At 36.9% G+C, this 21,676-nt stretch overlaps 5 protein-coding genes across 8 annotated transcripts; 1 reads left to right on the top strand and 4 right to left on the bottom strand.

Moving 5' to 3' along the window:
* On the bottom strand, positions 207–4,322 carry LOC104701969. Of its 3 annotated transcripts, XR_753915.1 has the most exons (9): positions 3,907–4,322; positions 3,727–3,810; positions 3,481–3,642; positions 3,232–3,384; positions 2,945–3,031; positions 2,737–2,842; positions 2,601–2,658; positions 1,338–2,523; positions 207–522 (listed from the first exon to the last, which is right to left on the bottom strand). XR_753915.1 is itself a non-coding variant. In XM_010417755.2 (8 exons), the coding sequence occupies exons 1-8, from the start codon at positions 4,013–4,015 to the stop codon at positions 1,429–1,431; spliced, it is 1,854 nt and encodes a 617-aa protein (XP_010416057.1). In that variant the 5' UTR covers positions 4,016–4,322; the 3' UTR covers positions 1,043–1,428. The 3 variants fall into 3 exon arrangements, 2 of the variants coding, with proteins under 2 accessions (XP_010416057.1, XP_010416066.1); XM_010417755.2 differs by lacking the exon at positions 207–522 and having other exon boundaries at positions 1,043–2,523; XM_010417764.2 differs by lacking the exon at positions 207–522 and having other exon boundaries at positions 1,043–2,523; positions 3,295–3,384.
* On the top strand, positions 4,427–5,329 carry LOC104701986 (photosystem I reaction center subunit IV B, chloroplastic-like). The gene is made up of 3 exons (XM_010417777.2): positions 4,427–4,794; positions 4,969–5,034; positions 5,114–5,329. The coding sequence occupies exons 1-3, from the start codon at positions 4,513–4,515 to the stop codon at positions 5,216–5,218; spliced, it is 453 nt and encodes a 150-aa protein (XP_010416079.1). The 5' UTR covers positions 4,427–4,512; the 3' UTR covers positions 5,219–5,329.
* On the bottom strand, positions 5,420–7,344 carry LOC104701959 (monothiol glutaredoxin-S12, chloroplastic). Its single transcript, XM_010417744.2, has 6 exons — positions 7,299–7,344; positions 6,886–7,162; positions 6,680–6,753; positions 6,021–6,095; positions 5,814–5,840; positions 5,420–5,681 (listed from the first exon to the last, which is right to left on the bottom strand). Exons 1-6 carry the CDS (start codon positions 7,342–7,344, stop codon positions 5,605–5,607), a joined length of 576 nt encoding a protein of 191 aa, XP_010416046.2. The 3' UTR covers positions 5,420–5,604.
* Positions 7,180–10,008, bottom strand: LOC104701951 (zinc finger CCCH domain-containing protein 21). The gene is made up of 8 exons (XM_010417731.2): positions 9,495–10,008; positions 9,225–9,309; positions 8,953–9,093; positions 8,773–8,864; positions 8,052–8,243; positions 7,827–7,957; positions 7,644–7,746; positions 7,180–7,554 (listed from the first exon to the last, which is right to left on the bottom strand). Exons 1-8 carry the CDS (start codon positions 9,663–9,665, stop codon positions 7,354–7,356), a joined length of 1,116 nt encoding a protein of 371 aa, XP_010416033.1. The 5' UTR covers positions 9,666–10,008; the 3' UTR covers positions 7,180–7,353.
* LOC104701940 (myosin-13) lies at positions 10,215–19,625 on the bottom strand. 2 transcript variants are annotated; one of them, XM_010417712.2, is made up of 39 exons: positions 19,452–19,625; positions 18,847–18,972; positions 18,593–18,736; positions 18,360–18,505; positions 18,091–18,247; positions 17,933–17,991; positions 17,645–17,804; positions 17,248–17,397; positions 17,043–17,170; positions 16,772–16,918; positions 16,559–16,660; positions 16,240–16,297; positions 16,052–16,153; positions 15,916–15,953; positions 15,710–15,833; positions 15,440–15,610; positions 15,227–15,358; positions 15,025–15,134; positions 14,885–14,945; positions 14,583–14,760; positions 14,281–14,474; positions 14,021–14,140; positions 13,692–13,790; positions 13,351–13,563; positions 13,104–13,243; positions 12,892–13,003; positions 12,772–12,816; positions 12,605–12,688; positions 12,340–12,510; positions 12,119–12,262; positions 11,875–12,036; positions 11,684–11,794; positions 11,535–11,605; positions 11,352–11,451; positions 11,199–11,255; positions 11,016–11,072; positions 10,847–10,927; positions 10,682–10,746; positions 10,215–10,592 (listed from the first exon to the last, which is right to left on the bottom strand). In XM_010417712.2, exons 1-39 carry the CDS (start codon positions 19,452–19,454, stop codon positions 10,475–10,477), a joined length of 4,440 nt encoding a protein of 1,479 aa, XP_010416014.1. In that variant the 5' UTR covers positions 19,455–19,625; the 3' UTR covers positions 10,215–10,474. The 2 variants fall into 2 exon arrangements, with proteins under 2 accessions (XP_010416014.1, XP_010416021.1); XM_010417719.2 differs by lacking the exon at positions 19,452–19,625 and adding an exon at positions 19,218–19,277.

Raw genomic sequence — 21,676 nt, 5'->3', positions numbered from 1 at the left:
GAGAACTTAGCGTCCCCACAGACGGCGCCAATTGTAGAAACTGAGTTTCACACAATGAATTTGTTTGAAGGGGAAACAAATTCAATAACACTATCTCTCTAAGAAATCGGATTAGAACTAGAAATTGAAAGAAGAATTGAATCTCTTAAAGATCAAGCTAGGGTTTTTGCTTAAGAACAAGTAAAAGTAGAAGAATTAGGGTTTTTTTTGTATTAATTGTTGGATCCTTTTACAATGAAAGGATCGCCCTTTATTTATAGACTTTCTTAGATTTACAGAATATATCAATTTTCCAAATCGTAGTCCAGCTGATTAGGAAAGTTTCTCTCTTCTTATTAGGTCAACCGCTGGATGAGGTGAGAAGTCGGTCCCTCACCTCGGAACTGGGCTTCTTGATGATATTGGGCCTCCGCTTGAAGCCCGAATCCATTATTGTTCGAACTCTCGATTTGGATAACCGGTTTCCTTGCATGTTTAGATCGGTATATAGGGGGTGCCAATTCCCGCACCAACACATTTTTTCTAAAAACAGAACAAAACAATACTACAAGAATTAGCTAAGTAAACATTTAGAGGTTTTAGTTTAAGATCTGATGCATCTGGTTGGTGAATATGCATTGAGAATTGAGATCATCTTCCTTGAAATAAAATAAAAATAAAAACAAGACAAAACGAATTTTGTTAGCCAAGTAATAACTCTACTAAGTTAGTCCATTCTACAAATTTTAAGGTTACAAAATTTTCAGCTGATCATACACATAAAGAAATCATAGTTACAATATTTATTCGGGAGAGTAATAATAATTGATGTGTAACGAAATGCCATCAAATTGAATAGGAAGCAGGAAGCAATTATCAAATAACCAATCATATACATATATATTTGCATTCGCATATCACATGCCTTATACTCTTTTTTAATCCCACCTTTTCTCAATCTGGTTCCAACTACTTTGGTAGTTGAGAAGGGTCTAAGAGATTCATCAAAAAAAAGAGGACATAAACAAAAAGAAGAGGAAGAAACGTCAAGAATGGTAACCAATTACTAATGTCCCCATGAATAACTTTCATTTAAAAGATCTTTTAACATCTCAACCATATATATCAGTCTATGTCGAATCGAATCATAACGTTCATCTACATCTCCTTCAATCAATTCATCAGTAATGAAGTTTGGACAACATCTAAAACTATCAATTCAGAGAGATGAATGCAGAGCAATTATCTGTATCTTTTAACATCTCGTTCATCTACGTCTTCTGACTTATATGTGTTCATTAAACGAATGCAGAGCAATGACATGACACAAAATGTTCACAAGTCAGAGAGATGCTGACCTACGGCAACCAAAGTCGGTTCTGAGTAGTTCTTCTCAGTTGCTGTTTTAAGCTCGTAGCCATTCTATGAATCAATCCAAGCTTGAGGTGACTAAAACCGAAAGGGTATCCAATCATGAGACTTAAAACGATCATTCGGTGTAGGACTTGACGCTTTCAACAAATTTGAATTGCTGACGCTGGAAAATGGGAAGGATGCTATCTCACATCCAGGGACTTTAAAATGGCAATGATCCACTGGAGAGTTTGAAAGATTACGATAGTATGTGTAGTCTCTGGCTAAACAATCTGAGCTATCTGTGAAATGAGATGTCTGGAGATTCTGGTTTGCAGCAACCGCATCTTCGTCATCAATAATATTCCTCTCGAGTTCAGGCTCAAAATGGTTGGATTGCTTCGTTGTTGGTAAGAAGAAACTGCCGGAAGTGTCATGAGAGAGCAGGGGTAAAGGGTACAGCTCCCTTGTAACCAAATCATGGGATGGAGAATAGTCAGAGCTCCATGGATTATCATTCAATGATGAGGATGATGCATTTGGATATCTGATGAGTCTTGTGTTATAACTAAGTGGAAAATCATCTGTCTTTCTGGTGCTTGCGGTTTCAGTATTCCACTCGAGAAGAAATGCAGATGAAGGGTCTCTATGTTCATGTGACAAGTCCTCTGAGCTGTATCCACTATCTTCTCTGTGGTAATTCATTGAAACAGGCTTGTAGTTTCTGAAATGGAGGCTAGATATGGGAGAAGAGTCCAAATTTTCTTCAACAGGAAATGACAGGCACGCCTTCTGTTTCAACAGTGGAGGTCCATAGACTGATTCCTTAGGATATAAGATGGGAAAGCTAATCTCTTCAGGTCGATAAAATGATTCCTTAGGATATAAGATGGGAAAGCTAATCTCTTCAGGTCGATAAACTGATTCCTTAGGATATAAGATGGGAAATCTAATCTCTTCGGGATCTCTTGGGATAAAACTACTCTGAACATGACCTGTTTGATACTGCAGCCTCGGGGTAATGTTATTTTCCAGCCATCCCTGCCAAGGGATCAATCTGTCCTCCATTTGCAGACTGCGGTCAACTTCTCTATAGCTTTCATGAGACCTCTTGAGAAACTTTGATCCAGGAGCATCAACAAACGTTCTTCTTTTGACTCTATCCGTCCTCTCTTTGGAAAGCCTAGAGGGCTGAGAAGAAACAAAAAGTGCTGAGGGTAGATCAAGGTAAGCAATTGACAAGTAGTCAGGGATTCTATCAAGCTTACATGTGTCTCCTCAGCACCAGGGAACAGCCGGGTTAAGAGAACAGAAACTAAATCGTGCCTGAAAAATGTTTCTTCTTCTGAGTGCATTATAGAAACAAGTATTGAGATTTAGATAAGTTAAACAACTACTGTGTACCCGTTTGAAGTAATCTCAGGGATTTCAGAAAACCATGTATCTTTGATCCACTGATGCAGTTTCTTTCTCTTCACAAAGAATATGTCTCCTTTCTCATCACTGATTCCTGATAATTCATAAACCATGTTTCTTTATTATTGACGTATAGTATGTTTTGCTTCTTTGACATAGTAAGAGCAGTCTAAGAACTAGGACATACAAAGTCTACCTCCACTTGCAGATCTCAGGTTGCTACCACTTGGAACTGTGTCCTTTTCTTTACTCAATGATGAAGAAGATTTCCCCGGATAGTTTTCTATAAACAGCAAAAAAAAAAAAAAAAAAAAAAAAAAACAGAAGAACTTAAACGGATCACACCTAGTTCCCAAAAATACCAGTAAGAGATGTGTAAGCAACATGTAATGGAAACAAGATTGTCACAATAAGATACAAGAGAGCATATCATGTAGCACAAACATACACCAAGAAATCGAAGTAACAGTTCCGCTAACAAACCTATAACATCATCCCTTTGAGTCAAATTGACACCAGATAACATAGCAGAGCCACATGAATTACCACGTCTAGTAGCACTATGAATGGGTGTGGAGAAGTTACAACTCTTGGATCTATCATTAGCTTCACAGTCCGTTGCTGCTGCTGCACGTTCTGAATTTTTAAAAACATAAAGAAGAGATGAAAATCAAAGCAGAAACTATCCATCAAATCACAAGAGACACCAGATGATAAACCTCAAATTGGTACCTCCTGGTTTGACTCTGGATTCGAAAGTTCTCGGATTTTGTTTGACCACCTTGTTTGATGCTTTATTAGAGTCATAAGATGATGATTCAGAGGAGTGACCAAAACCAGACTTTAACTTCTTAAAGAAGGCAAACTCAGAGGTCTTTGCATCAGCATCAATCGCTGCAATGTGAATCAAATTTACAATCAAATTCATTTATACAGAACTTTATAGGTGTGAATCCATGGCTAGACGCGAACACTCACATCGTCCGGCCTGAGCTTCGTTTAAGGGGATCCGATGATGATCGACATCGTCGTCGAAACTCACCCTTCTCCTGCGTTTCAAATCTAAAACCAAAAAAGGAATGAAAAATTCCAACACACACACACACACACACGAACAAAAACAGAGTCACGAAAACGAAATCGAGGTTGGAAAAATACCTGAATTAGCCTGAGAGCTCGACGGATCAGTAAAATTGAACCCAATTTGTTGTGGGTCGGTCTTATTTAGGGTTTCGTCAGCTTTGGTTCGGTGATTCCTTCTTCTCATCACTGATTTACCGAAATCGATCTGCCGGAGGATTGTGATTCTGATTCAAAATCAAACGCTGCTATGTAATTCACAAAGGAGATAAAAAGATGAAGAAGGAGAGATTTCACATCATCATTCACGCGTCCATTGGGCGAATTCTCAAGAATTTGAAATCGGTGAAAGAAGAAGACAAATGAATGAATTTTGGCGCCAAAAAGCAACCCTAATCACACTATAGAGAGAGAGAGATACTTTGCTCGGATTTTTTTTTTCCTTTCCAAGTGTTGCCACGTCATCACATTATCCAGAAGACACTGATGATGAGTATTTGTGATGACACGTGTCATACTACAAGTGGCGAAAACGATTCGTTTTAAGCAAAACAATCTCAATCTTTGTCTTTTTTTTTTTTCTTTTTTTTTTGATGCCAAGTCTCTTTTTTGGATCACGCAACAACACAAACCAAACACATTCTGTATCTGTACCGTACTCTCTCCTCAAAAAACATCACACAGATGGCGATGACGTCAGCAGCTACCGGATTTATTCTGACGGCCAATGTCAAGGCGGCTGTAGTCGGCGGCGGCGGTTCTTCGAAAAACGCCACCATCGTCTCTTTCTTGCCAATGAGAAGCTTCGGTTCGAGGCTAGTAGTCCGAGCGGCTGATGATGCATCTCCGGCAACCCCCTCGTCGGAGCCTTTTTCCACCACCACCACCGCCCCTGCTGCTGCTCCGAAGGAAGCTCCGGCCGCCAAGGCTAAACCTCCTCCGATTGGCCCCAAGAGAGGATCCAAGGTCACCTATTTCATAGTACATAATCTGTGATGCATGTGTATAGATTTGAGCTGAGTTTTTTTTTTTTTTTTTTGTATCTACTACAATTTGAAGTTTCTGGTCTATTTAGATTAGTTTTACAGTTATGCGATCAATGTGAAACTTATATGAAATTTCGGGGACTTATTATTATAGGTTAAGATTCTAAGGAAAGAATCCTACTGGTACAAGAACGTTGGATCAGTTGTGGCCGTTGATCAGGTAATGCATCTACTTTCCTAGTTTATGATCTAACGGTTCGATTTCGTTTCATCTTGTATACTCCGGTTTAAATTGTCAGGACCCGAAGTCCCGATATCCGGTTGTGGTTCGGTTCTCGAAGGTGAACTACGCCAATATATCGACCAACAACTACGCACTGGACGAGATCGAAGAAGTCAAATGAGAGACTTGGTTCTTCTTATCTCTAAACTGGTTTGTCTGTTTTGTAATCTTGAACCTAACCGTATGTACCAAAAAGTTTATCAACTTTTACAATCTCAAGATAGATTTCCCATATGCATTTTAGCAACCTCGGAAATTGGTTGCAAACTCGTAAGCTGTGATTCAGATCAAACTCCGGTTTAGTCACGACACCCGGCCTGGCTATTTATTACTTGGATTTGAATTACATGAAAAGAAACACAATAGAGTCTTAATGAATATCTCTATATAGACAATAAATTCAAACACCAAATCATCTCGACTTCAATCATTTTATTCAGAGGTTCTGATATCAAACAAAAAGAAAACACGAAGAAATCCCCAAACAGTTCCATCTCTAAATCTCCCTTAGGTCTGACCTGTTTTTCCACTGGCTTCAGCTATAATTCCCTCCAGCTCTCCTTTATTGTACATCTGCAATGTATCTGCTCAACAATAATGATATGCATATCAAGTTATCAGAAAAACCACAAGACATTGAGTATTATCTTGATGGCCAATGCACACAAAAGCGTAAAAGAACATCAGCGTTGAGGAAAGAAAAGAAGAGAGTGTACCAGAGCAGCCACCAATGTGCTTGCCCCCTGGTCATGAACAAAAACATTATATCAAAATCCGATTTGTTTATGTGATGGTCATCGCAAATGCGGTGACTAAGATTTCACTGCAGTTTCGTGTTTGCGAACATTGTGTTTTCAGGAAGAGAATCAAGAAAAAATATCAGAGTGTTAGTAACTGATGCAAATGAAAAAAAAATAACAAACCGATGAAGACATTGGGAACAGTGTATTGTCCAGTAATTTTCTCCAACACATTCTGCAGCTGCGACCCCTCTGAACCTGGAGATGCCAAAAAACCACCAAAACATTTGTAAACGTTTAAGACCAATACCCTGAGGCATAGATGGTTTACCCAAAAATCAAAACAAAACAACAAAGAACAAATGGTTTTTGGAAAGTCAACGAAAAAGATAGCAATTGGATAACAGTTTGTCAAAAATAGAAGCATACTGTCTGAGATCAACAGGAAGGTAAGAATCTTCAATGTGTAAGGTTTTAAGCCATTACAAATACCCTAGCAATTGATTTCTCATCAACAAGCCAATCTTTTGCCTCAAAAGTAATACTACTACAGAGACAAACACACAGAAACTACTCCAAAATGTAAAGGTATCACGGGGCATTAGAAACCCCCCTAAATATCAACCCTCCTTCATCAGAATCTAATCCACAAACATTACCAACCAAGCAACCAAAGCCAACTAGAAGAGGAGCAAGAACCATATCTACTTGGAAACAATAGGCTACTTGTAACAAGCTTTACCATTCACCGATCTAAACAATATCAACACATAAGCAAAACCATTATAGCAAAATAATCAGAACCAGAAATAAAAATATACAATAGAGTGATGAAAGCATACCAAGTTCATCCAATTCAACAACCAGTGGCTCAACTTGAAGACTCTTGAACAAGGACTTCACTTCAGACGAGTATCTTCACCACAAGAACAAACCCATTTCAAAATTTAAGCAAAAGTATCAATATTGATATCTAGGGAAATCGGGAAACTAGGTTCCTCTAATTGAACAAAAAGCATTGTGATTTACAAAGAGGAGTGAACCATACGAGCACCAGGATTTGGAGTAAACAACGACAGGGTTCTGTGCCACAGTCGTTTTAACAGTCTCCTCCAATGGAGAAGACGACGAAGAAGACATGGCCCTAACAGAAGAAGAAGAAGAAGAAGAAGAACGGAGTGGTGGCCACGAGGCGATTCCGATAACAGTGGGCTTTAAACCTCTCCTGAAAGGTACTATGCCGAAGTTTTTGATTCCCCTTAACGTGGAGAAAGAGAGTGCTGGATTTGAATTCAGAGACGTCCATGTCATGTTTGCGAGGTTCACTGATGNAAAAAAAAAAAAAAAAAAGAGACTACTAGTCCTTGAATGAGAGACATTTAAGACAGTAACAGAGATTATTCAACACCCTCAAATAGGGTTTGTGTCTGCAAAATCCAATCTATTGAAAGTACATAAAACAAAACATGTGCTTTCTCTCTTCCACCACCTGTTTCTCTTGAACCATGTTTCCATCTCAAGATGACCCTTCATTGTTTGGTTCACGAATCTGGATCGATGTCTTCGACAAGCTTGCTTCCAGTTCATCCAGCTCATCCATGTCCAAGTCGTCATCATCATCGTCATCGTCTTCATCTTCTTCATCGACTTGTTTCGAACTCTGTTCACCATCACCACTACTCTTGCTCGTCCCTGCTTCTGTTTCCTTGTTCTTTGCCTGATAAGCAAAAAACTCATGATTCCATTAACATGACTTGGTTGGTTTAAATAGTAAGTGAGAGTGAGACAGAGAGAGAGAGATCTCACCTTTTGTTCAGTCTCTTCCTGCTCTCTTTCCCGCTCGTATTCTTCACAAGCCTCAGCATCATCCACAAACAAGCTTGCATTGGACAGAAACAGCTCCCGACCACTGAGATTACATATCCACACAAATGAGTCAGCTTATACAAAACAGAGTCACATTGAAGATTGATATCAGAATGGGTCTACCTCATACGGTCGTTCTTAGCTCTTTCTGCTTGAGAAGCAGCCAATCCTGCATCTCTCTCAGCTATTTTCTTCCTCTTCCATTCCATAAATAGCGCAGGAGTCATCTGTGTTGCCGTTTGCAGTTTTGCACGCTGAAACATAGAACAAGAAAACATGGGTCTCACAAGTCAAGTTCAGGGTCCTAGCAGTTACGAGCAGATTGGGAAGACCAGTGGAGTATCAAACCTCGTTTTCGATTTCGTCCTCAACTGCCATCTTCTTTGATGACTCCTCTTCCAAGAGTGCTTTCATTTGAGATTTCAGGACATATCCAGGAGGAAGTGCGTGTCTGTAATGACACTCTTTGCCACCATTGGGGCATGACCAGAACCACCCATACTGTTTCTTTTCCACAGCATCCAGAAAATACTTGCAAACCTATTACATATTAGTGAACACAAAAACAATTACAAGTCAATGAACTCGGCAGACAAAGTTTATGCAGACGATTTCTTGAGAGAGTACGCAGGGACATTACTACTTCTAGCATAGAATTAGCTAACAATCAAGTTAAGAAACAATTATATCATAATTTATGATTCGCACTACCATCACCAAGAGCATGAGCTCTTGTCAGGCATGATCCAAACGAGCAGAAAACAACAAGGGAACAACGGGAGGCAAACTGGCTCCCAAGATTAACCGTGCTATTAGCTAAAGGAAGTACATCATAAGGTGAACCCATATCAGCTAAAGCTTAATCACAGTAAAACGAGCAAATGTAACCCAAACTAATGCATCAGTTCACATAATCCATGTTAAAGGTTGTATATTTGAACACAAACAGTGCATTACCAAGAGAAAAGCTACTACTAAGCATGTGTTATGAAACAGGAAGCCCTCAAGCAACATGTCCGGACAAGCATACAATTAAAAAGTCTGTAATAGAGAGAGAGAAACAACTTACGATATCTGTTGGCTTGTTCTGATTATATTCATTTTTCTTAGATTCGACAACCTTTTCAAGGGTCTCTTGATCCCACTCATCCATATCTCCATCTAAAGCAATATAAACAAAAGCAAAAATAAGAACATCATCCAAAGGACCAAAGGGATTGATATATAGAGACACTAGCGCTGCTTTTACCTTCATCACGCTTATCGCTGTAAATATCAATCTTCTCACCCTTCCTTTGAATGTTCAAATCATGAGAGAATTTGCACTTGAAACCCTTTTGACACTGCCCGGCCTTGAAAAACTCACAAAGTATAGACTTTGGATCCACACCTACCATAAACCACAAACCATATTCAATAAAATCCTACCTAAACACAAAGTGAACGAACTAGCGAAACAATATCAAGAACAAAGGCACAAGCTTTCAGTTAAGACATTCCATGAAAAATAAACATACATACCTACAGGAACTTTGGGCTGACTAATAGCTACCTTGAACAACTCATTCAATTCCTGTTCTCTCGCTTTCTCTTCATCTTTCTTTTTCTGTCCTCAAAAAGAACCATTTTTTTTATTGGTAAAGAGAACTTATTCCGAATAGACAGTTAAATCTCCAAAACAGATTCATCTCTCTCACTCATTAGGATAAATTCAAATCCACTATAGAACTAGCTTCAATCCATTAAGCAAGAAAAAGCAAAACCCAATCACAGGAATCTGAAGTGGGTTACCTTAGCTGCAGCTTTAGATGCATCGGGCTTGGGCTGTACAGATTGCTTGAGACTCTGAACATACTTCTGTACGTTCTTGCTCTTGTTCTTATTTTTCAACCCGAATGTTTTGTCTTCCACTTGTTTCTGCTTCTTCGCCAAATCAGCCTTTGGTTGTTGCTTCGGAGGCATCTTCGAACTCGTTACTTAAAATCCAATCCCAAATTAAAAAAAAAAAAAAAAACACAATTATTTTTTTTTTATTGTACACGGATCGATGGAAGGTTCTCTCTAAAGCTAATGTATCAAAACTAGGGTTTCTAAGGTTCCTGAGTAAAAAAACGAAAACCCAAAAATTTTAATCGGTAAAAAAAAAAAATCCCCAGAAACCGTATGGAACCAAAACGGCGGAGATTGAGAAAATTTGCAGAGAAGCAGAGAAAGAGAGAGAGACCCTAATGAGTTAAATTACCGATCGAGATAGGAGAAAAGAAAAGAAAAGAGATGATAACACAACAAAGGTTACTACTACATTTGCCTGATTTTAGCCATTTGTCTGTCTTCTCCACGAAAACACACACTAAGCTTTTACCACTGTTGGGCTCATTCTAAACCATTAGAGAGCTTATTTTAAAGGCCTATTTCAACTCACTAAGGCCCAAATCTTACGATTATTCTTCTGAATGTGATACTGATAAATGAATGTCAATTTTGTCTAAAAATAAATTTTGAAATTACAAAAAGAAATAAAATTATATTTAAATAAAATGAAAACATTAGCCAAAAAAAGCTTGTCACTCTCTTTTTGTTTACTCCCAGCAAAAACAACATACTACTATATACTCTTATGAAACCTCTGGGATGATTAGAGAGTTACAAATGATAAACGAATCGGCGAATCTAAAAATTCTTCGCAGCAATTTTCTCTTAAATTCTTCCTCCTGTTTTTTTGGATGGTGTTCTTGAAAGGGGCAGGCAGTTTTGGTTTCTCTGAGTTACTACTATTGTAAGAAAACGAAAGCTGGATTCTCCACAAGTTCCTCAGCTGGTTTCACTTGGGCGAAGTCCTTATCTTGCATTGAACTTGATAAGTCATCGATCGAGAAGGATATGATGTTGCTGCTCATGCCCAAGGAACGGTTTTGTTAGTTTCTAGAAAGCAAAAAAGGACATGACTTTATAAGCATAGATGCAAATCCATAACTCACCTAGAATCCTCTTTTAACAGGAAGTCGCTGCTGTCTGTCATAACTCCTGTCATGCTTGCAATTACCTGTTGATCAATGAGCGACCATTAAATTAAACTACTAAAGCAGCAGATTCTAAAGAGCATATATGTCAAGGGAAGAGATCTATTTCCTCAGAAAGCTTACATCTTGGGAAACACTCTTTGTGTTGTAGATTTCATCCTTGTACAGAGTACATAGTTTGAAATGCTGCTGTATTTGAAGGTTCTGAGTGATGGAAAGACGGCGCGAGCGTTATTACAATGTCAAAACTCATCAGCTACCGGAAAAAGAGTTGGTTGATAGAGAGACTTACTGGACACAGATCATTTGCAATGTCATCGTACGAGATGTGGTATTTCTTATGGATGAGCTGTTGCAGACGCAAATTCAAGGAGCACATATGTGAGAAATGCATATTCTTTACTCATTTCAAGGGAAGTTAAAAGTTAATTTTCTTAGGCGACATTTCTTAAATTTCAAAACAATTTAAACATACCAAGAATCCAACAGCTTGTCTGGTATGTTTGAGTTCCTCCCATAATGAGCCAGCATACTATCAGAGACGGGTATCACAGACGAGATATTGTGTTATGTATAAACCAAATGACAGATAACAAAAGAAGAGAAAGGAAACTGTACTTGGGAATACCTCTTCTTTTGTCTCGGAACACCATTTCTCTAACTTTTCTAAACCAGATTTTAGATATTCTCCATTGATAAATGAACAGTTATCTGGTCGTGTGACAAGGCTGCAGATCAGAAAGAAGAAGTCGATTAAAGTCTGCGTATCATAGAGATACATATTCCATAATAGGCAATAACAATTTCTCACCTGTTACATAGTTGGACATTGATGAGTGAGAAAGCCTGAGAGAATATCTTTTGAATAAGAACCGCAGGAACCTGTAAGAATAATAAGCTATAAGAATTTCTTGACATTCAGAGAGATAAGAGCAGTGAGTGGAAACGACTTTCACATACAAAGCTCTCTTTTAGTGTGGTTAGCAGTGCATCTAGGCATTCAATGATCTCTTGCCAGTATTTAGCAGTGGTTATAGATATTAGCGCATTCCCCTTAAATGTTTTTGGTGCCTAGAAAGATTCTCTCATGTCAGGTACAACACACATACATAGGAAAGATGAAAGTAGAGAAGCATTGTGGATCACAGCACCTGGATGCAGAGAGTAACGAAAGTGTTCAACTCCTTTTTCAGGTTATCCCAAATGATTCCAATAATCTTTTCAACATATGCTTCAAGTTGCTGCTTGAAATGCAAAGCTGGATCCTTGGCATCAACTGGTCGAATAGCTTCAGCCGCTGGAGAACGGAAACCCTGGTATAGAGAAGGTCAGGAACTTTTAATTTTTGGAGCCCAAGATTGCCAAAAAAAAAAAACAGAGGAAGAGTATGTTTACCTTGGTCATCCATCGGACTAAGGAAGGTGACTTTCGAAGTGGAGTGGCCCCCGTTCCTCCAGATTTCAGGCTTTGTTGGAGCATGAATAATAAGGTTGATGTATTGGATAACCAATATGCCAAATTAGCATCGTTATCTTCATACTGATAACAAGAATCACTAATCATTCAACTCTGATAGAAACTAAATTTTTACAGACTTAGACATCCTGTTTTAATACCTTTATAGCAGAACCAATCATTTGAACAAGACGATCAAACACATTTGTTTTTTCTGCTTCAAATGATTTCCAATGAAGAAGACATTTGTAGATGGTAAATGCCGCTACAGGCTTCCCCTGGCTGAATCCCACATTTTTTGTGACACAGTTGATAAGAGCATCAACATCCTCCTTTTCCAAGAAAAAACAAATCTCTCATCAACCAAAGAGGGGATATATTAAAGATGAGAAACACATACGAGTGTAACTTAACTAAACAACATACATGTTGAGGATCAATATGGGATCCCCTTGACTTAGTGTCAGATCCTGATTCTTGTATCTTTGGCGGTGTTGTAAACTCCGCTCCCTGCAAAGGCGGCTTTTAAAGATATACAAACAAATGGAGCAGAACTTCAGATAAAACTAGACAATGAAAGGAACATAATTTACACTGAATTGACTTTCTTCGCTAGTGTGAAGGCCATTTTTCAAGTTCTGCACAAATAAGAGCAATCTTGTAATTAGGATGATTGAGAGAGTCACATCTAAATATTTCTCTGGCATGTCTACCTTTACTGGAGTAGAGAGGAAACGTCCTGATGATGTCTTAACAGGAGTGGTCAACACAGATTCCTTCAAAAAGGTATTCTCAAATTTCACCTCCTTTAGTTTCTCTTCGAGACTGCAAATGAAGAAAAAGCGCATATGTTGACTGTCAGTGGGTAATGAAAACCTTAATATCTCTGTGGAAATTCAATAACCAAAAGACCAATAGTGAATACTTGTGCATGGCGGTTTTCAAATTATCAATTTTGCTTTCAGCGTCTAAAGCCTTCTTCAGCCTCTCCTCACTAATTTTCTTTGTCTCCTCAAATTTTTTCTCTGTTTCATCGATCTTCTGCTCCAGCGAACTTACCAGAGACTGCATATGAAAGAGATATGAAATTCCAAATATTTCTTTGTTTTCCACAGCTTTGAAATCCTTACTAAGAAGCAGAAGTCAAAAAGGTAATAGAGCAAATTCCATACCTTGAGTTTTGCGTTTTCACTTGTGAGTTTCTCCATTAGCTCGGTGTTAACAACAGGAACCTCCTTTACAACAGGAACAGTTTCTGCAGTCCTTTTTGCAGCTTCCACTTCCTTTAAGAGCGACACTTTGGTTTCCTTGAACTGGTGTTGTATTTCTTCCAACGCTAGTTGCAGTTTTGCATTTTCTTGATTTTTTCTTTCTTCCACGTCCACCTACAACGTAAAAGCCACAAAATCGGTGAAGGATGTATTGAATCAGGATCCAGATAAAGGTTTCTAGCAAAAAAAACTTTTGAGGATGGGTGAAAACCCGAAAAAGATTAAGAGCTGTGTTATCTGACCCTAGTGCGTTTCTCTAGCTGTAGTCTCCATGTGAGTTCTTCCACTTGCTTCTCAAGCTTACTCTTCGCAGCTTGAAGGGCTCCAGTTTCCCTTGCAGCCTGCACGAAATATGAAGGTATCATTGCTGCAATTTTTTCATTTAAAGAAAAAGTGAACATATTCCGTCTTTGTTCAAGACAATAAAATGGAAAGGGCTATTTCCAGCTGCTAGTTTCATCATGTAAACTCATTTAAACTTAGTTTTTAAGCTCATCAAAAGACCAAACATTAGACTGTAACGTAAAATAATAAATAGATACAGACAGAAGCGAGAGGTAGAAAAGCACACCATCTTAAGCTTTCGCAATTCTTTACGGGCTAGCCTTGCTCTCCATGCACTTTGTGACGTAATTGCTGCTTTCTTCAGCTTCTTGTAGTGCAACTCGGACAGGCGTCTACGGCAATGGCTCTGGTATATGCAATGGAGATTCAGAAATCAGAGTCTAGAAGAAATTTGACGAATGAAAAAAGTCTGCACAACTCAAAGATGAACAGTAAAAGGAAGAGACATGTTTTCCATCAAAGTTCCTCTAAAAAAAGATTCTCCACCTGAATAACAGTTGTGGCCTTGGTCTTCCTTCGCAGTACGTCACGAGCAGCCATACTGCGCAAACCTGACTGAACTGTAACAACAGCTTCTATGTAAGACCTCTTCCTCTCAAGGTGGTTCCGCAAAGCTTTCTGGATCTTCAAAGCAGCAGCCTCTCTGCGCAAATCCTCAAATCTATGTCGAGCAACTTGACCTGTAAAAGATGGATAACAAAGCAGATAATAAATGAAACAGTCACATCATTATTCGCTAACTGTCTGAATGTTTAAGTTAACTGATACTCTTTACAAATTTTAGATACCTCTGTACACAGCCTGTATATATATTGCAGCGTTGCAAAGCATAATAAAGCTTTTGCGGGTCAGGTAGGAGCGGAATTTCCACTGGATAATGCAGGCTGCTCTTTCTAAAACCTCAGTCCTCCGATCATCTAACTCAGCCATCTGCCCAGCCTTGAGGAAAACCTTCGTCTTTCCAATCTGTGAGAACACAAACAGATTAAGCTCCACATAAAATCAGGATAGATCAAACAAGGTATCATCAAAATCCCAAGCTCGGCTACCCAGAAGAGTATTGAGAATGATGTGCATAATACACGTATACCTGGTATTCTTTGAGTCCAACTGTCTCCAGAAGTTTCTTGCACGCTGCTTTCTCATCAGAACTAATAGGAACAAGCCAAAAGTTAGAAATTTTAACAATATCTGGGCAAGCTTTCAACCTCTGAATTGAGAGAGGCAAACCTCTTATCTACAGTAGCAGAAGCTAGGATACCAAATCTGTCCAGGAATTCATCAAAACGTTTTCGTGTAGGAAATCCAGCACGGCAAACCCTGATTGTCTCCATCACACCCTTAAAATATGCGTATACAGAATTTTCAAACTCGCATAGAATAATAACAAGAAGATATGTACAGACAAACTAAAAATGAAAGTCAATCTCACCCCACAACGTAGCTGTTGCAGAATATTTTGGTTCTCAAAGATAGAAGGCTTAAGGAGATTATTGGGCTTCACGCAACGAATATAGTGAGGCTCAGTAGTATTAAGACCTTCAATCAATGATGCCAATTGTTGCTGGATAAAGCAAGACAGTGAATTTTAGTAATCCTGTGAACCGAACGATTTTTACGTAAAAGCTATCTTATTGTACTGCACCTTAAATTGTGAAGCTATAGAAGAGGAATTTGACTGTTTGTTAGCATCTTCCATTAAAGGAGGAAATAGACCTGCAATAAAAGTGCACCTAGAAGCACCTAGCAGAGCCTGATGCTCAGCAACAACACGATCTTTGTTCTTTTCCAGAAATTGCTCGGTCTGATAAGTGACCTGAAAAGATAACTCAGTGTTGTCAGAAATAATCAACTGGTTATTCAGGACATGATTGCATTTCATAAATCCATAATGCTAAAACAGGTTTGTACTCACATCACCAGCATAGTGGCAAATTGTGAAGTCAGTTGGAGATAATTTTGGCTTGCTAAAGTACTTGTTGCCTTTCAATGTTCCGTACAGCTTTTCAGAAAATTTTACATGTGTTGAATTTAACATGCTGCAAGATACAGGTATACACTTTCAAATCAAAGGAGAGACAATGCATGAGCAATAATAGCAATTGAAGCTATTAGGCTTACCAAGCCTCGTCCAGAAGAGAAATAATTCCACCACGTTTCTGAAATGTAAGAAGACAATAATGAACATGCGAATTGGAGTTAAAATGGAAACCTATTCACAAAGAGCTCGCAGGTAAAATGTTATGAAACTAGTTACCTTTTCAATAAGTTCCAAAACATATCGATTATCAGGGAAATCAATGTGTCTCCACTCAATTTCTTCTTTCTTGTACTCGTCTTGTTCCATTTTCAAGACATGCTGCCCAAAATAAGTATCATGGATAAGAAAGGAGTACGACTGAATTTAAAAAATAAACTATCAGAAGGAGCAGACATCAGACAAACCGCAGTAAAATGTTGCTGAAGTTTCTCATTTGTCAAATTGATGCAAAATTGCTCGAAACTGGGAAAAAAAACATGCATTAGTAAGCATCAAGAAGCATTCACGTCATACTTTTCTCCTTTCTTCCATATCAGAATGTAATTTTTCTTAACAAAAGCAAACACTGACTTATGAATAAATTCCAAAAAGTTAAAAGTCTCCCGTTTTCCATTTACTTAATATACAGTAATATCAAGGAGAATAGTGACTTTTAATACCCCAATGACTATTCTAAACTGGTATCTTTGCATTAATCAAATGTAAGGCATACAGCTTACGCACCTGTTTGTCTTGAAACTCTCAAATCCATATATATCCAGCACTCCAATCATGTTTCTTGAGTCAGGATCTTGCCCAATTGAATTATTGATCTTGTTTACGATCCTACAAGAGCAATAAGGAGGGTTAGCAAAAAATAATGGAAGTAGCTTTCGGAACAAGAAAGAGAATCATTCAGCTGCAAGAAAATCATGTGCTCGTAAATACTATGCATACCAATCAAACAATCTTGCGTATACAAATTTTGCCAAGGCATCTCTGCTGAGTGCTGCATCATTTGGAACCAGACATCTGGAAATTGTTTCTTCAGGTGTCACCATTTCACGTTTACAAAGAGAATCTTCCAGTGCTTGTTCATCGCACCTGCCGAATTTCATTCAAGGAGTCAGGAATGATGGTCTTTCTCACATCATTAGATAATTGATAAACTATGTTTCAGAAAGAGTAACTTTCACACTGAAAGTCATCAACTTAATTAGTTACACACATGAAAAGCTCAGCAGCAATCTTCAGGTGTGTCTTGTCTTTTGGAACAGACGAGTCTGGTTCTTCTCCTGTAACAAATTCTATATTACCTAGATGAAGAATAGCTGCCACAACTCGGAATATTGCTTCCTGAGAAGAAAGTGACATTAAATACAAACTCATATGCCGATATCACCATTTTTACTAGGAGAAGGATAAAAAGCTACCTGTTCCTCTAAACTTATCCCAATAATGCTCATTGCTTCTCGGGTTTTAGTATACTCCTTGGAATCATTTACCCCCTCTAACTTAATACATTGAGATTGGTTTAGATAATGGAATTCTGTTGGATCCTTTAATTTTAGTTTTCTTCTGTCCTGTCATATAATAAAAGGAAAATGATAAGCATCAGGACAACAGTTTCGAAGATTTGGGCTTAGAGTGCAGTTTCAAACTTTCAGTAAATGGGAACAAGGGATACAAGAGAGTGAAGGTAAATGGAATTTTTTAGTGGATATCGTATCCTGATAGATGGATATATCAAATATCGAAGCCATCAGAGTTCAGATAGATGAATTTTTATCAACTCTGGTATGTTTGAAAAGAAAGAAAAACCATATGTACCTCTGGCGGTGCAGCACAAAGCATGTAAAAACAGTGATAGTTTCTCTCAGGATCTGACACTTTACAAACCCGTGATCTCTCTAGCAAATAAGTCCTGATAGCAGCTCCTGATATCCTTCCCCTTTGATCAAACTGAATCTCCACGAATTTACCAAATCGACTGGAACATAATAATGATTGTACAGATGAAAAGTGATGAAATATTTGGTCAATGGATATTCAGTATAAAACAAAAGTGATGAAAAAGTGTGAGTTTGCGTGTGTGTGTGTGTGTGTGTGTGTTATCACCTTGAATTGTTGTTCTTTACGGTTTTCGCATTTCCAAATGCTTCTAGAACAGGATTGGACTGCAAACAAAGAAAAAAGAAACCAATCATTACTAAATTCTACAAATCCTGTCTTTGACAATCCACAAGGTCTATAATAAAATCTTTGTCATTATTTACCTCCAAAACTTGATCTTCGACAGTCCTTTTGTCAGAAACAGCTCGACCTCCCATTTTCGCAAGATATTTCATAAGCAATTTAGCAGTCTCAGTCTTCCCTGCTCCACTTTCACCACTGACCAAGATTGATTGACTAATTCCCTCATTAATCATTTGTCTACACCCAATAGAAAAAACAACAAAAAAAAGGTCAAAAAGGAAACAACCAATGATGAATGTTACAAGAGACTGAAAGAAAGAAAAAAACTTCAAAGTTGAACGGCAAGCACCTGTAAGCTGCATCTGCAACTGCAAACGGATGGGGACTCAATTCTCCCAAGGAAGCTCCTTTATATTGTGCCATCATATGGTCATTGTACAGATCTGGTAGTTGTTTAAATGGGTTTATCGCAATCAAAATACTTCCTGTGTATGTCTAAGTAAGCAAAACAAAAACATGTTTTAGGCCAAATTTTTTTACAGAACAGAAAGAAAAAAAAACGGAAAAGAGAAGGAAGCTCACATAAATTTCGTCTATATCATATCTTGACTTCAAATTTTGTAAGACTCCTGGTTCATGTAAATATGCTAGCGTTGTCATATCGTCAACTCCAGAAGGTGGAACCTCCATATCTTTTGGATGTGTGTTTGAAACTTTGACAACAACCTGAAAAAAAAAAAATCAACAGAAGTATATGAGAACCAATCTCAGGACAAACACATACAGATTCCATCCTTAAGCATAGTCAAAGTGCATCTAAGGTCGTCTTTACATACCGTCTTCCCTGATGTACATTGGACCTTTATATCTTCTACATGAACCTCAACAACTTCACCATCTAACCATGCCTCCTCCGGATCTTGCACCCAAATAATCGAGCCAGCTTTAACTGTAGAACAAGCCTGAAGAACAACCAACAGATCGAATACATATCATTTAGGAACACAAAAACTTCAAAACTATGTGATAAACCATACAGACCAATAACACAGGATTGAAGAAAAACAACTACTTTACGAAAAGGGTAGGACACAAACAGCATTCAATAGTCTTATTGGCCAAGAACAAAGACCCCACTAAACTATGGTTTCAGAATTAAATGAATTTAATAATAACAACCATGAAAGCAACGAAAAATGAAAAAAACCTTAAAACAGCACCATGTTCATCATATCTCTGTATAAACTTAACCAACAGAGCATAAATTAAATGAAGCCCAGACGAAGCAAACACACACAGAATTAGACAAAGACAGATCATTCAGTTTGCACCAACAAATGTTATACACATTTGCCGTTCGAACCCAAAAAATAAAAATCAAAACTTTGAGTAAAAGTTAAGAAACGCTCAAAGTGAATTAAAACCCAGAAATTGGAAGTACCATTTTTCACCGCCGGAGACGAATCAAATCAGAGACCCAATAGATTCTTCTTTGTAGCAGCAACGAATCATCCACTTGCTTGAGCTGGAGACGAGTTCTGATAATGTTGTTATGACTCAGGCAAGCAAGAGTGTGAATGCAGAGAAGAGATTTGTTGTATCTTATAGAGTGGGTTATGTGTGAAAATCTTTAAATTATATAACTTTTTTGAGCAAATTTAGAGAAAATAAATAAATAAAAAAGTTTGCTCTTTAACTCTTTTATCTATTTTTTTCTGTTTTCTTTTAACTTCTTCTCTTTTTCTACTTCTTATAAATGAAATTAGTCTTTCAAGAGTCATAATTAAGGGGTAATTTAGCGTTAATTAACAGTAAATCCCGAAAAAATAGCCATTTTGCTTTTAATCTCTTTTGTTATTTTCTACAACTAAAACAAGAAAAGTCCAAATTTAACAAAGTGGAAAATATCTAATTCTTTTTATTTGTTACCCTCTTTTGCTTCATTTACTTAAAGTTGCTAGCTTTTCCCATTTACACTCTAACTTAATTATCAAGTTTATTATTGTCTATAAACACTATGTGTCAAGTCATATTCACATAGTTGTAATCATATTTAAGTGAAAAAAAATTAGATATTTTTATTTACTTAATTAGAGTGAAATTTTCTTTATACAATAAATGTTTGACTAATTATTTTAGTAAAAATCTTAGTGGACCAGTTAAATGATAACATGCGACTTATATTTTGAGGAAATGTTACATAATTTTGTTATTTTAAAATTTTTTAGATATTTTTTAATACTTTATCTAATCTATTTATTATTTAAATATAAGCAAAAACATTAAAAAAAATTAAAAAAGTAAGTTTATAATAGATAAAGAATTAATTTAAAGATAAAGTTACCAAACAATTAATGATTATAAGGTGGCTGTTAATTTTATATTGGATTAATTGATTTTGTACTTTATGTGTAATTAATTTATTTTGTATTTAGTGATTAAATTTTGCTTAAGAAAAGTTTGTCTATTCATTTCCAATATTCATAAATAAGTTTCTTATTTTATAGTATAATATAATCTACACCTACTTAGAGAGAGTTAGGAACTCATACATTGGATTGATTCCATTATAGAACAGAAAAAGATTGACATCAGGTGCCAAAAGTGTCTGGTTAAGGTGGTTTCACTTAAACCACTAGCCTACATAAACCTTCCACGCTTTATATCCGTATAATATATATGTACATCAGATTAGGAAAACCTTATAACAACAACCCTAATAATATTGAGTTTCACTTTTAAGTTGTTAAATTACAACAAGCAAGTGAATATTGATTATATGCAACTAGGAAACATATAATTTTAGAATTATAGTATAGCTCTAGAAATTGATTGTTTTGCCTTATATATTAAAGGAGAAATGCGTTGGTACGGTGTTGTTGCTTATGCCAAATGCATGATTTGATATTTGTTATCTGGTTTGTGGATGTCGAGATATTTTTATTTTATTGAAAAATTTCGATAGTTACGTAAAACCTTAATTAGTCTAAACACCGACATGATTTGGAACATTCGTATATATGTTGTAAAACACTCCATCGTCGGTTATAAATTTATAATTCTTATTTAGTATACGTGTGTTAATTGTTTGATTTTGGTAGGAATCATAACAGTTGGGATTTTGAAACAACCCTAAAGGACTAAGATATAGTAAAACTAGAGACTCTCACACAATGGATATTTATTACATATATATGGATTGTTCCAAATCATTTCATCTATGCATGGTCCCGAAAGTTCTGACAAATTTAGAGTAGTCGCATGCATGTTCATGAAAAGGGTTAGAATTGATTGTGGTATTTGATTTCATGAGTTTAAGCTTTGAAGCCAATTATTTACATTTAATCAAAAGCTTAGCCTTAAGGAGAGCCATTTTTGTCCATTTGAGAGTGGTTAGCTAACCAAATCACTACTTTGAGACCAAGTCTCTTTAGGTGACCCTTGTGTATGAGAGGTTGTTGTGTGTTGCAAACTCTCTTCTCACAAACATATAAAGTGACTGTATCAAAAAGCTAATTAAGTTTCAAAAAACGTATTGATTTACAAAGAAGCCCATATATATATATATATATATGAATCTCCTTCTTTTCGCTTTTTTTTTTTTTTTTTTTTTTTTTTTTTTTTTTTTTTTTTTTTTTTTTTTTTTTTTTTTTTTTTTTTTTTTTT

Source organism: Camelina sativa, chromosome 1, assembly GCF_000633955.1.
Source record: "Camelina sativa cultivar DH55 chromosome 1, Cs, whole genome shotgun sequence".
In the NCBI taxonomy this organism is placed as follows: Eukaryota; Viridiplantae; Streptophyta; class Magnoliopsida; order Brassicales; family Brassicaceae; genus Camelina; species Camelina sativa.
This window is presented reverse-complemented; position numbering and strand designations above follow the sequence as displayed.